This window comes from Terrapene carolina, unplaced genomic scaffold, assembly GCF_002925995.2.
Source record: "Terrapene carolina triunguis isolate 2854851 unplaced genomic scaffold, T_m_triunguis-2.0 Scaffold580, whole genome shotgun sequence".
Lineage (NCBI taxonomy): Eukaryota > Metazoa > Chordata > Testudines > Emydidae > Terrapene > Terrapene triunguis.
In genome coordinates, this window is record NW_020664931.1 from 9,925,533 (window position 1) to 9,938,757 (window position 13,225).

The window sequence follows — 13,225 nt, forward strand, 5'->3', positions numbered from 1 at the left end:
TGGCGGCGCTATAGCCACACCGCCTGGCTGGTGCCAGCCACGCCACCGCGCAGCACAGAGCACCAGGTCAGGCCAGGCTCTGCAGCTGCGCTGCCCAGCCGCCCAGAGCATTACGCTGGCAGTGCGGCGCGCTGAGGCTGCAGGGGAGGGGCCGGGGGTGAGCCTCCCAGGGCAGGAGCTCAGGGACCAGGCAGGAGGGTCCAGTGGGCCGGATGTGGCCCGCGGGCCGTAGTTTGCCCACCTCTCTTATAAAGCAACATGAGGAATAGATTAAATCCATATGTACCTTCTAGATAGATCTCTCACCACTTGGGCAACAACGAAAAGGTTAATAACATGAGTGTGTACGTTTGGGTTGAATAGACGGAGGGAGGTGAGGACAGTTCCTAGGAAAGGGAGTTTTGGGTAGCAGGGATTCTGACAGTCGTGATTCTGCTCTGTGTCAGTGCAGTGCTTTTAATAAGTCAAGGGCAGTGGCAGTTCACTTTATATAAATATTTAAATTGTGTATTTACAAAATGGCTGAGACAGATTTAATCAAACAAAAGACTATTGCAAACAGCGGTTTAGAATAGGATGCTGTGGGTTTTTAGGTTTTACGACTTAGCTAATATAATAGATGATAAATTGGTTACAAAAGGGGATTATACATAATATTTGCATCATTACAAATAAGGTAAAAGTTGTCCTAACATAGTCTCATAACTTCAGTGTATTGTATGTGTAAATTAGTAGGTTTTGTTAATATTTTAATTTGATCTTTACGAGGCCTTCCTAACTGAGCTTTCATTATTAGTATGTTAGCGTTAATCCTATCCATCCTTTCAGTATAAAATTGGACAAAAAATTAAAGACAAATTTTAATGCACTATTTTGGCACACATTTTAATGCACTATTTTGGGGGATAGTGTGTAAAGTTTTGTTCAGTATTTTACTTTTGCTGAACACTAAAATCGTGTCTCTGGTGATTGATTAGCTTTTTTGTTTTCAGAAGAACTCCATTTTACAGTAAATGCCTTCTGTTTTGCTGCCTTTTTGTGGAGTTTTCTGTTTCCCATCTATGCTTACAGTTTGCAGTGTGTATGTCCTCATTCTTGAAAGCTTTGGTATTGAGTATAACACTCCTGAGCTATGGGTATTTATCCATGTAGGGATAAATGATGATGAATTTTAATTTGAATATTTTCTGGACCATAGTGCACTTGCATATAATCAAACTTCTTATACATAGGGCTTCCAGATTACAAACAGGTGTATGTTTTTGCTGGGGGACAAAATGTTCAGTATTATCATTAACAAATAATCAATTAGCTGACTCATTTCACATCCCCCTGGATACTTGTTCTATCCATTTTCACTCCACATAAGTGGGAAATGGACTGCAAGAAAGTTTGTATGAAGAGAATAATTCTGATATCCAGTAATCAAGCTGTGATGCTTTGGGTTTCACCCAGACCAATAAGAGGTTGTGTCACTGCCTGTCCTGTAACCTTTGTGCTGTGTAGCTTTGCCCCAGAGCCCTGAAACCAGCAGCCAGCTCACTGCACAGTGGCCTCAACCTGGCTCCAGCCCTTGCAAGGTGACACCAACAGTCCTTCCAGAGCCAAGTTGCCCCTGCAGCGTCCAGTCCCTCTCATTGAACCCTCAGAGAAATTATCGAGTTTGCTGCCTCCAAAGAGACAACAAACAACAGCCTGGTAGTTGGCTGAAGACCTACAGTGGAGATGCTTTTCTAATAAAACAAGAATATGTTTATTATCAAGGAACCTAGTGAAAGAAGAATTAAGTGATTAGAAGTAAGAGTGAAAGAGAGGGGAAAGGTTACAAATAAAATGCTCTTTCTTGTGACTAAAAGTTAATTCTAGCCAGTTACAATCATTGCCTGAGCAATTTCCTTACATACATAAACTTTCATAGGCTCAAAGGGTACTGTACCCGATCGTCCCCTTAGAGACGGGGACAAAAATGAAAAGGCTTTTTGCATCCCCTTACATATTTCCAAAACTCACTGTTTTGTCCCCAGACTCAGGATGCATCCTGGTGTTTAGACTTGTGCTGTTCTTCCCATCTCCCTCTTGATTCGTATGTAAAAGGAGCATCTGTTGTTTTGATTCCACAATGCTTAATTTACAGTGGAGATATGTAGAAGGCTGCCTTCCCCCCTGTATGCGAGAAAACCCATTTCTCCCTTTGTTTGGTTACAGACTTTAAAGCATAATATCAGTGAATATTCCTAATTCCTCATATATTGTTAGTACATACATTTCACAATGATAGTAATCACCAGTGTGTCACCAGCTTTCATAAGAGACCTTACTCAATATTATTGTATAGTACAGTAGTATTGTATCCAATCAGTTGATTCAATTGCTTATTCTTTGAGGTTCAGTCCCCGTTCTCCCCCTGGAGTATCTGGACCCAGAACATTCCATTTTATCCACCTTTCCCCTCCAAATCCAAAGAGAAAACAAACCTGGAAGCCATAATTATAATCAGGTTATGTACTGTAACTTAGCGAGCATTGTATGGCTTGCATAATCTGTTGCTATGCAGTTGCTGCACTTGTAGACTGATAGGTCACTGTCAATTGATGATAAATCTCTGTTGCATTTACTTCATATTTTTTGCCTAGAAAAAGTTATGCTGCAACCTACTGCTAGCCCTTTATTTCCTTTGTCTGATATACGTGTGTAGAAAATATCATTGTAAATAAGAAAATGAAACATGGATTTAAAGCAAATGCATTTAAATGTTATGCAATTAAATATTTTATTTCAACTTCTTATCAGAAAACACATCAAAGTGCACTGCAGGTGCAGCAGAAAGCAGAGGCAATGCTGCAGGCTAATCATTATGATATGGATATGATCAGGGACTGCGCTGAGAAAGTTGCTTCTCATTGGCAGCAGCTGATGCTCAAGATGGAGGACCGTCTCAAACTTGTGAATGCTTCCGTTGCCTTCTATAAAACATCAGAGCAGGTATAGGAACTCTTGAAAACCCATGCCTTGCAGAATAATAAAGGGATTTGTGGTATTTTATTATAAAATTACCTTTGGCTCAAGTGGCAGAGTTAATTAGCTTTAGAGCTCAAGTTTATAAAGCTGATATTAGCAGAAATGTTGGTATTTTACAATTTTTATTTAGAACTTCCCATGGCGTCTTGGAAACGCTGACAGTATTATATTAACTGAGACCTAGAAAAATGAAACTGACTGTAACCAAATTGCAGTACAGTCAGTGAAGTTTTATTTTCTATATTGAGCAGAAAGTAAAAACCACACATTATAATTGATAAAACAAAGTGTGTTTGTAAAATGCTTAGTTACAAATTATTCATGTTATTAATAACATTCATATAGGGATTTCCTCTAAAATGTTCCTCTGGTATTAGATTTTGTCTTTAGTGATAAGTCAGCTACATCTTAAATCCCCATCTGCTCTTTTTGAGCTTTTTTTCTTTCCCCTGTTTTTCAAATCAGGATTAGGTAATTGATTAATTTGGATTTTCAGTTTCTGGAAAGGGCCTTGCCCAGGGAAAGTGTCATATGTGCAGATGTCCTCTCATGTAAGAAAGCACTTCTGACCATAGCTTGATTCAAATCCTATCATCATAAATATCTAGTATGTTATCACCCATATCTTACTTTTCATCTTCAAAGTGTTTCATGAGTTTTAATCCACATCACATCCTGGGCAGAAGGTGATGGCAGTTTCCCTATTTTAGAGAGAAGGGATGGAAAACAGATAAATTAAAGACATAGTCAGCATCTATGTCAGAGCTGGGATTAGATGTCTAGGGTTCTTGGTTTCAAGTCTCCTGGCTCAAACTACTTCACAGTGTTGTTCAGCTGAAATACTAAGGATATTTGTCTCCTTTTGGCTGGTAGGTGTGCAGTGTGCTGGAGAGTCTGGAGCAGGAATATAAGCGGGAAGAAGACTGGTGTGGGGGAGCAGACAAACTGGGTCCCAACTCTGAAACAGATCACGTGACCCCTATGATAAGCAAGCACCTTGAACAAAAAGAAGCGTTCCTGAAGGTAAAGATATTGTTGGTTACATGTTGGGAGACATGCAGTTACATCCTCTACTTCATATATCTCGAGTGGACCTGTAAAACCCAGTGACAGGTGTATGGCTTTGTGAGCTCCTGAACGGTGATTACACAGGAAATGGCATATGACTGTTTCTTGTGGTGATTAGAACATTGCCAGTTCATATAAATACCTTTCCAGTTCAACTTCAGCAGATAGCACAGAGAATCGGGCATCCCACCGTGATAGATGTGCAATTGGGACTCACTCTTTTCAGCAGCCACCGCTTCCCAGAACACTTGAAAGACACTTCTTTAAAAGAAGCAACAGCCGCTCAGTATAGTGGCTCCCAATGACTCAAAGCAGCTTCCAGCAGCGCTAGAGCTACAGTGGGGAAACCTGATTCTTTGCTTCTTTTTCTGTAGTATTTTATAATGGCTCTTAAAAACAAAATAATATTCTACACTACAGGAAAGCTCCAAAACGCTATAGTGCCACCATGTCTTTGGGTACGTCTACACTTACCGGAGGGTCCGGCGGCAGGCAATCGATGTTCTGGGATCGATTTATCGCATCTGGTTTAAACGCCATAAATCGATCCCGGATCGATCCCGGAAGTGCTCGCCGTCGACGCTGGTACTCCAGCTCGGCGAGAGGAGTACGCGGCATCGATGGGGGAGCCTGCCTGCCGCGTCTGAACCCGCGGTAAGTTCGGACTAAGGTACTTCGAATTCAGCTACGTTATTAACGTAGCTGAATTTGCGTACCTTAGTCCGAAGTGGGGGGGGGTAGTGTGGACCAGGCCTTTGAGTATTACTGTTACAAAATCTGAACCACTACCTTTATTTTAAGAGTAGAATTGTAACCAAATTGTAAATAAAAAAATCACTTAGGAAGAAGAGAGCCAGTTTGGAAGGGGAAAGGGTAGCAGAAGGAGAGTGGGGAGAGACTATCAGGAGAGGGAGACAAGGGGGGGCGGGGGGTGAAGGCTGCTGTTTTCCAGAGAAATAAGAAAATCTTAAAATATAGTACAAGAAATTCAACACAACAGCAATCTGAAGAAAAGATGAGGCAGTAGTATTGGGCAACTTGTATTCAATTTTGCTGATAAGCAAGGTGACTTAGCAGTGGTACTACGTCAGTGGCACTTGAAAATAATTGTGATAGCCTCTACCTGTGGGACATGTGGCTGCATGGAAAATACTATATGGTCAGTAACTATACAGCATGTCCATCCTGTGGTGGTGTATTAGAGTAGTGTCCATTGACAAATCAGAATAAAGGATCTCTTAATACTAGCTTTTATCACTTCCATTCTCTACCCCCATCTGGTCATAAATAAATCTGATAAGTCTGTTGCACTGTAGCACTGAACCCAGCTGCTACTGATCCACAGTTGGGACTGAGCTAAGACAGCAACTAGAGGAATCAGGAAGCAGTTTTGGAGGTCAGTGGCTTGTATTTAGCCTGCTTGGCTGACCCAGTCTTTTAGATTAAGGATAAGGAAATTGGCTAAACAAGCAGCTGAAGATTGCTGGGATACATACGTTCATCATTCCTGGACAGGTTAAAGATAGACTCTCAGTATAACTAATAAGCAATAATAGTGGACTGCTATTCATACGGACTACTTCTAAAATTTCTGGAAAGACTTAACAGTGTGCCTCACTGAAACCTTTGAAAGCCTCTTAGTGTTCGATACTGAGGTGCAAACACCACTGAAAACATGAATTTTAGTATAACTGTAGGGGCAGTGTCAAATGGATCTCTCTGTTGCAAATGTCTGAACTTTTGGGCTGTTATGAGAATATGATCTGATAAATTACTGTCTCAGTGATTTTGTCATTGGTCATAATTGTGCTGTCTTCACCTAACCTTTTAAAGTAGTATTTTGATGTTCCGCTTCATTACAAACAAAAGACACCAGGCCTATATATAGTATTTGGTATATATTCAGAAGTTCAGGTTAGGAAGGCAGCTATGCTGGGTCTTGGCAATGCAACTAGATTCTGGATGTTTTGTTGCTCTTTGGTTTGAATGCTTTTAAGACCTTTAAAGGGCATGTCTTCTTTCAGTACTTTCCATTTAATTTCAGCAGAGCAATTATTTTTTCCATTTAAACTAGTGGTGGAACTTTTACAATATCCAGGTGATTACTGAAAGTTGTGCACTTGGTTTACATAATAATGCCAAATACGTAAAAACAATCCACTCTGTGTACCTTGAGCCGCACTTAAAAGTATGGAGAAGATGATCACTTTTAAGTAACTTCAGGTATAAATTACATGTAATGCTATTTAGTGTGCAGTGCCAGATAACCTAGTCCTGGATTAACTGCTATTTGCTTTGAAAATAGTGATCTTTTTAACTGTTTGTCTGCTCTGTATTGAATAGGACATAGTAAGCAGAAAAAGGTGTGTGTGTGTGTGTGTGTTAATACCCCATCAAACACAGCAATATCAAATGCTACCAAATCTTCTCATAGGCTTGTACGCTGGCTCGGAGGAATGCTGATGTCTTCCTGAAATACCTGCACAGGAATAGTGTAAACATGCCAGGGATGATGACTCACATCAAAGCTCCTGAACAACAAGTCAAAAGTAAGTGTTCTTTTAGGAATTTGGCCTTCATGTGCTGCAACAAATCTGAGAAGATGAGGGTGAGCCCCTGCCAGGGAGGATACAGTATTTCAGATTTAACAGAAAATAAGTGATCGCCCTGGGGAAGGTTTAAAATAACTGGTTAACCACTCATCTTCATTTTTCAGTTTTAAGAAAGGGAAAAGTCTCGCACCCAAATAAAGCTTGATTGTTATCAATTTGTAGATTTCAAACTTAATGTCATATTTAATTTACAAATGGAGACTTAAATGCATTGCTGCTCTTGAGTAAACACAATAGTTCAGTTTTGTACCATGCTCTTCATACAGAAGTGTTGAGAATTCCACAGCCAGTAAGTCTATATAAGCACATTTAGTATTCTGGGCTATACAAAATGCAATGGGAATTATGTGTTGGGAGACACAAAACTGGGCCCCTTGACAATGGCCTACTGAATCTCTGGACTAGTTTAAAGCCACTTGATTGAACATAGGATAATTGGAAGGCCCAGGTAGTAGGGTAAAATGGCTCTATTAAAGATACAAATGTGTGTGCAGTTGTGGTGGTGGAGAAAAGGAGATGGATCTTGAGATGGGATTTGAAAATTGTCAGTATTCATTTAGGGAGAGCAAGACTTTAAGGTAGTACTGGTCCACTCGGGTGAGGAATGTGAGAGATGTTAGTGCCCACAGTGAAAGAGTGGATGGAGAGAGAACAAAGATCAGTGGTATTACACCAACAGACTTAAGCTCAGAAAATAAATGAGGAAAGAGAAATGGAGTTGGAATGGGATAGAACTCAGAGAAGGTTTGGAACAATAAGGATCTTTCTTCAATAGATTTTTGAGTTATAATTGCTTGTTTGCCAATTGTGGTTCCCCCAACCACACTTCAACTACGGCTAACCATTTGGGTCATAAAGTAGACTGGTACAGTGTGTGCAAGTATTGCAGAAGGAAGGGTTGTCCCCTCATTGCACAGCAGGTTGAAGAACTTTCTGCAATTGCTTCTTCACACAGTCTGGCTATGTTGAATTATGTTTGTGGATGTCAGCAGCTATCTGAGATGGTTTTGGCTATGGGGGAAATGAATTGTGGGTTTCAGACAAATACATAGTTTGAAAGGAAGACTGAAGAGGGTTCACAAGGGATGGAGTCACACCACTGAATATGAGAAAGATAAAAACATGAATTAGTTTATGGAGAGGTTAAGACAATGTACAGTATAGCCCCTCATGAAATATATAGCTTACATAAGGGTTTTTTCTTACAACTTAATGGATTTTTTTTAAGTAAGAATTTGAAACGGTGCAGTGTAGCAACAAAGACTTTTAAACTACTTGCATTTAATCTGATTGCTATTGGAACATTCACAGTAGGTGTGCAATCAACTCACTTACTGTAAACCAGAAAGATTTAAGTGAAGAAAGGGGAGAAATAACAATCAGTGTCCTCCAGGGTATTACTGTACCTGTACTGTACTTTTCATGGTATCCTACATCAGTGGCTTTCAGTCTTTCCAGACTACTATACCCCTTTTAGGAGTCTGATTTGTCTTTCATAGCCCCAAGTTTTACCTCTCTTAAAACTACTTGCTTACAAAATCAGAGATAAAAATACAAGTGTCACAGCACACTATTATTGAAAAATTGCTTACTTTCTCATTTTTACCATATAATTATAAAATAAATCAATTGGAATATAAATATTGTACTTGCATTTCAGTGTATAGTATATAGAACAGTATAAAGAAGTACTGTCTGTATGAAATTTTAGTTTGTACTGACTTCGCTAGTGTTTTTAATGTAGCCTGTTGTACAACTAGGCAAATCTCTAGATGAGTTGACGTATCCCCTGGAAGACCTCTGCGTACCCCCAGGGGCATGTGTACACCTGGTTGAGGGCCACTGTTGAACATAGTAATTGGCATGCTCAGTTCAGACATACGAGTCACAGAAGACAATAACTTAAACGTAGGAAAAACTAAATCTACAATAACTTACACGTAGGAAATATACGCCTTTCATCTGAGTAAATTCTTCGTCATTTTCATAAAACAATGTAATGGTGCTGAAAAGATGTATTGAGGCACACTGAGGTTTTTTTCTTTGTAGGACTCAGTACTGCAGTGGTAGCTGAACATATAAATCATAGAACTATAGGGAATGTAGGTGTGGAAGGTACCTGCAGAGGTAATCTAGTCATTGTATGATTTAGAAACCTGAATGTGACATGATGGTTTTCTTTTTCAAAGTGTATTTAAGAAAAACAAAAGGAAGGAGTATGATAAAGGACTGTAATAAAACCATAAATACATATCTTGTCAAATGCAAGCTGTAGTACATTTCAGAGTCATTGCATTCCCTCTCGTTCATAGAAGAATCTGACAGCTTGAAATGCTGTCTGCTTTGCAAGCCTGTGCTTTGTAAACAGAGATTAAAACTTTTAGCAGAAATTTAATATTGGAAAAACTCAACAAATCTTTGAGGCTTTCTACAAACCTATAATTCACATTTTAAAAGGCTTTGTCCAAGAACACACTGGATGCCTATTTCATAAAATTAAATGAAGTATTTAGAACCCACTTAATGGAGGAAGGTTAGCTGAGAATCCTCTTCCTGGAAGATGGGAATCTTGTTGAAAGGCTTACAGCTATAGTTGACTGAAATGTTCATCCTCTCCTGTTGCCACAAATCCTTTCCCTGGTACACAGTCCCAGTAACCAGATTGTATATGAAGAGTACTGCACAGGCTGAGGTTGGGGGAGGAATTCTTCCCCAAATTTGCACAGTGACATGGAACCAGTCTGGTACTGAAGGCTTAAAAGTATGTTCATCTCTACTGCTGTGGCAGGTCCCTCCCTCACCCTCCACCAGCCACCCACTTAATGAAGGAAGTGGCTGGGTGATCCTCTGTCTTAGATCCATTGCTTTTGCTCCTGTCTCAGGAAGGCTTCAAGAGGTGCAGTTTGTGGAACCTGCAATACAAATCAAAAAAGTTCAGGAAACACACTGTTATCCTAACCACCTCTGGAAGAAGAGGCATGGGAGGCCACTGTTAATAAAAGGGGTTATAATTCAGGAGATGGAAATATGCAAAGCTGCTTGTCAGCAGCTGAATTGAACAAACTGTTATATAACTTCATGCCGTGTTTTACAGTATCTCTTTCTGGCTCTTGGCATCTGAAGGAACTAATAGCATTAACCATTGCAAAAGCCCAGCCAAATGTCCCTCACTGGCACACCATCTGTACAATGTTCCGATAGCATGGACTCCGTTCCAGTTAGCTAAGTGGATCTTACATGCTGTGTATCACAATTGACTCCAGTTACATCATTCTCAAGATGTCCATTTTTATGTAGTGTCCAGTCGGAAATGTTGTAATACATTGAGATTTCCCCAGAAATCTGGGAAACGTTTCACCAGGATAGACTGTCAGAGTAGATGGGGAAAATGTGATCAAGGTAAACGTGACAGAAAAGGGGAATGGGAGCTCAGATGAGGGGGATGGAGGTACAATTTTGGCTGGTACTGCCCTTCTTTCCAAATTAAGAGATTATAATATTAATGGGCTGACTCGCTGTCCTGTCGGCTATGTACTGTGCATTGACCCTGAGTTAGTATTAACATTCCCTGTAAGCTGTGCCCAGCTATCCTGTATCTACCATGCACGTCACAAGGCTGGGAGTGTGACCAGTGTAGCAATATAGACTGCTTCCCGGCACAATTTGCTGCTTTGCTGTTACTGAGCATGCTCAGTAACATCTCGTGAAGCTTCTGCCCTTACTTTGCCCTCACAAGGAATAACAATTTGCCCTTTGCTATTAATGGAGGCTAAAAGGATGGGGGGCAAATTGGAAGGAGGGATGGGCTGAATTTGTTCAGGGAGCAAACTGTGTGTGCAGGGAGCTCAAACAGATGGAGGGAGGAGAAGGAGAGAGAAGGGGAGAGTCAGGGATGGGAGGTAGGAGCCAGGTTTAAGAAAGGGGGATGAGCGCTGCCAAACAGTGGCGTGGGGGTGGGACAAGGATAGGGAAGAGCAGAGAGGATAAAAGTTACTGTAAATTGGGTAAGCTCTCTACAGGGTTTGCAGAAACAGGATGTAAGTGGCAGAGCCCCCCCCCCCCCCAGCAAGAGAGCACATACCAGCACCCGCTTCTCATGGCCAGCGGGGGAGGAGGGGAGAGGGAGGGAGAATTGGGGTGGAGAGACAGGCTCAAAGGAGGGGACGGTGGGGGGCTCCCTTCAGGGCTGAGGCTCCTGCCCATGACATAGAAGTTACCAAAATACCTGGAGTAACAATTACAGTAGCCAATTTTCAAATATCAGTAATAGGACATTTTTTCGAATTATCAGAATCCATGAGTCTAAAAGTAAAGCCACGCCCTCGTCATCTGTTTTTACAAATTTGAAGTTCCTTATATTGAGAAGCATCGAATGATGCTAGAAGTAAAATTGGATGAACATGTTTGTGGGTACTCTTACGCAGAGTACCAATAAAATGCCAAATGTGCTCATTTTAATTTTATCCATGGTCCTGAGTTTAATAACTAAATGTAAGGATCCGGAACAAAATTGTTAGCAACACCTCATAACTTAATTATGGGTTTCATTTCTGCTAGAAGTGAAAGCGGGTCTCAAGCAGTCCAAGTCAATGTTCTACTATTGGCAGGATAATGCACAATAATACCAGTCTTTAAAACTCCTTTGACGCACATTTACATGATACTCTAGTATAGTACTGTCAATACTATGCATTTCTGAAGTCCTTACATGAACATTTACATAATCCATACTTTACACAGTCCTGAAATATTCATATACACAATAGACTATAATCTCTCTAAAAAGCAATTGCAATCCATTGTGTTTACTCTGAGTTCTATGTGGGATTTCTGACCCTGCCTCATTTGTTACAGAAGTTGGGATGCTATGTAGGAAGAGAAGGCATGGTCTCAGGGCTAAGGCAGTTGAATGCTGCCCTGGAGAATTGGATTCTATCCCTACCTCTGCCACAGACTTCCTGTGTGGTGCTGGGCAAGTCACTTAAACCAAACTGTTCACAGATGATTGCTGTTAGGGCACTAGGAAAGTGAGGCACACGCCATATGAGACATCTGGATCTAGATCTGTGAAGCGCTGAGCGCTTGAAAACGAAGTCTATTGGAGCAGTGCTTTAAATACATAATGTGCTATAAAAATAAGCACTGTGAAAACCCGGTGTCTCTCAGATCAGGCATACAAAATTACTGAATGCTTATGACAATTTTAGCTTTAATCTCTTTTACCCTCAGTTCCCTAGCTGTAAAATGGGGATAGTGCTACCTAATCTCACAGGATTCTTGTGAAGATACGCTGATGTTTGTGAAGCACTATTATACTATAGTGAGAGCACTGCAAACATCCAGGATAAAATCAATAATTTTGTATTCAGTGTAGGGTTTGGATGGTGTGCATTACATGAAGCCTGGGTCGCACATTGAACCAGAAGGATAAAAAGAAATATTGAGTAACTCCTAATTCACTGAATGAAGCAGTGGTCCCATGGAAAAAAATAGTATATGATCATGTTATGATGTCCTGTCCCTTTAAACATTTGAGCACTCCCCTAATCTCCACTGCAGAGCCTCACTTTCATGTTGTTTTCACTTTTGCTGCAAGAACAATAGAACTACCACCACAGCAGACAGCTGAGTTTCTATCAGCTCCCTCTGTGTTTGTGTCTTTTCTGCTGGATCCAAATATAACACATGCAATTAAAGATAGTATCATAATGCATTTGCCCAAGGGGGTGAGAATTTAAGTTTCATAAGCAATCTTAATTCTGGCATTTCCTAACTTTGAGCACTTTACTCTGTTAAAGTTGCAGTGTTATTTTAATGTGCTTCTTTTGGGGGAGGGCGGTTAACAGCTTATATGGCTTTGAATCTATGATCTAGATATTTTCTGTATATTGTAATTTATTTTACATGGTTCAAATTTAATCATATGTAAAATAGGTCTCCAATGTTCTGGCTCATCTGTGTAATCCTCCCTCAGAGATTGCTTTGTGGGCTGGCCTGAACAATTATGAAAATGAGCATTTCTGCTTTCCTCTGAATTTTGATGCTTGCCTGTCTGCTTTGTCGATAAGCTGTATCCAGGGAAGCTGCTCAGTGTGCATGAGTTTAATTCCCACACTGTGTGCACCTCCACTACTGAACTTGGCCCACTCATTTGAAGTAACAGCAAAGCTAGTCATAGGGTTGATGCCGGCAAGACGCTAAGGGGAATGTCACATTGATGAGGATGGGTGACAAGTATGAGCATAATGTGAACAGAAGCGATACCCACTAAGAATTCGGAGTACAAATGGGCAAGAGGAGAAATAAAATAGAGAAAACAAGGAAAGAAGGATTGCCCAATGGGAGATAAAATTGTGAGTCAGTCTAGCAGTTGAAAATGTTAATTTCTAGTCACAAAAACGGAGGAGTGGAATAGGTAACTGAAAAACCGGGATTATAAACTACTTATGGTTCAGGGAGAAGCTACGCTTGTGAGCTCTCTCCCAGTCTCACTAGGGGTATAGTTCCAAGTGAGAGGCTTAGACTCA

At 40.6% G+C, this 13,225-nt stretch overlaps 1 protein-coding gene across 1 annotated transcript in view; it reads left to right on the forward strand.

The window, feature by feature from the left end:
- TRIO (trio Rho guanine nucleotide exchange factor) overlaps positions 1 to 13,225 on the forward strand; it is a 307,445-nt gene that overhangs the window by 133,220 nt on the left and 161,000 nt on the right. The window contains exons 16-18 of the mRNA XM_029913308.1: positions 2,791 to 2,982; positions 3,892 to 4,041; positions 6,521 to 6,635. Coding sequence (XP_029769168.1) covers positions 2,791 to 2,982; positions 3,892 to 4,041; positions 6,521 to 6,635 — 457 coding nt within the window. The remainder of the gene's footprint in view (positions 1 to 2,790; positions 2,983 to 3,891; positions 4,042 to 6,520; positions 6,636 to 13,225) is intronic.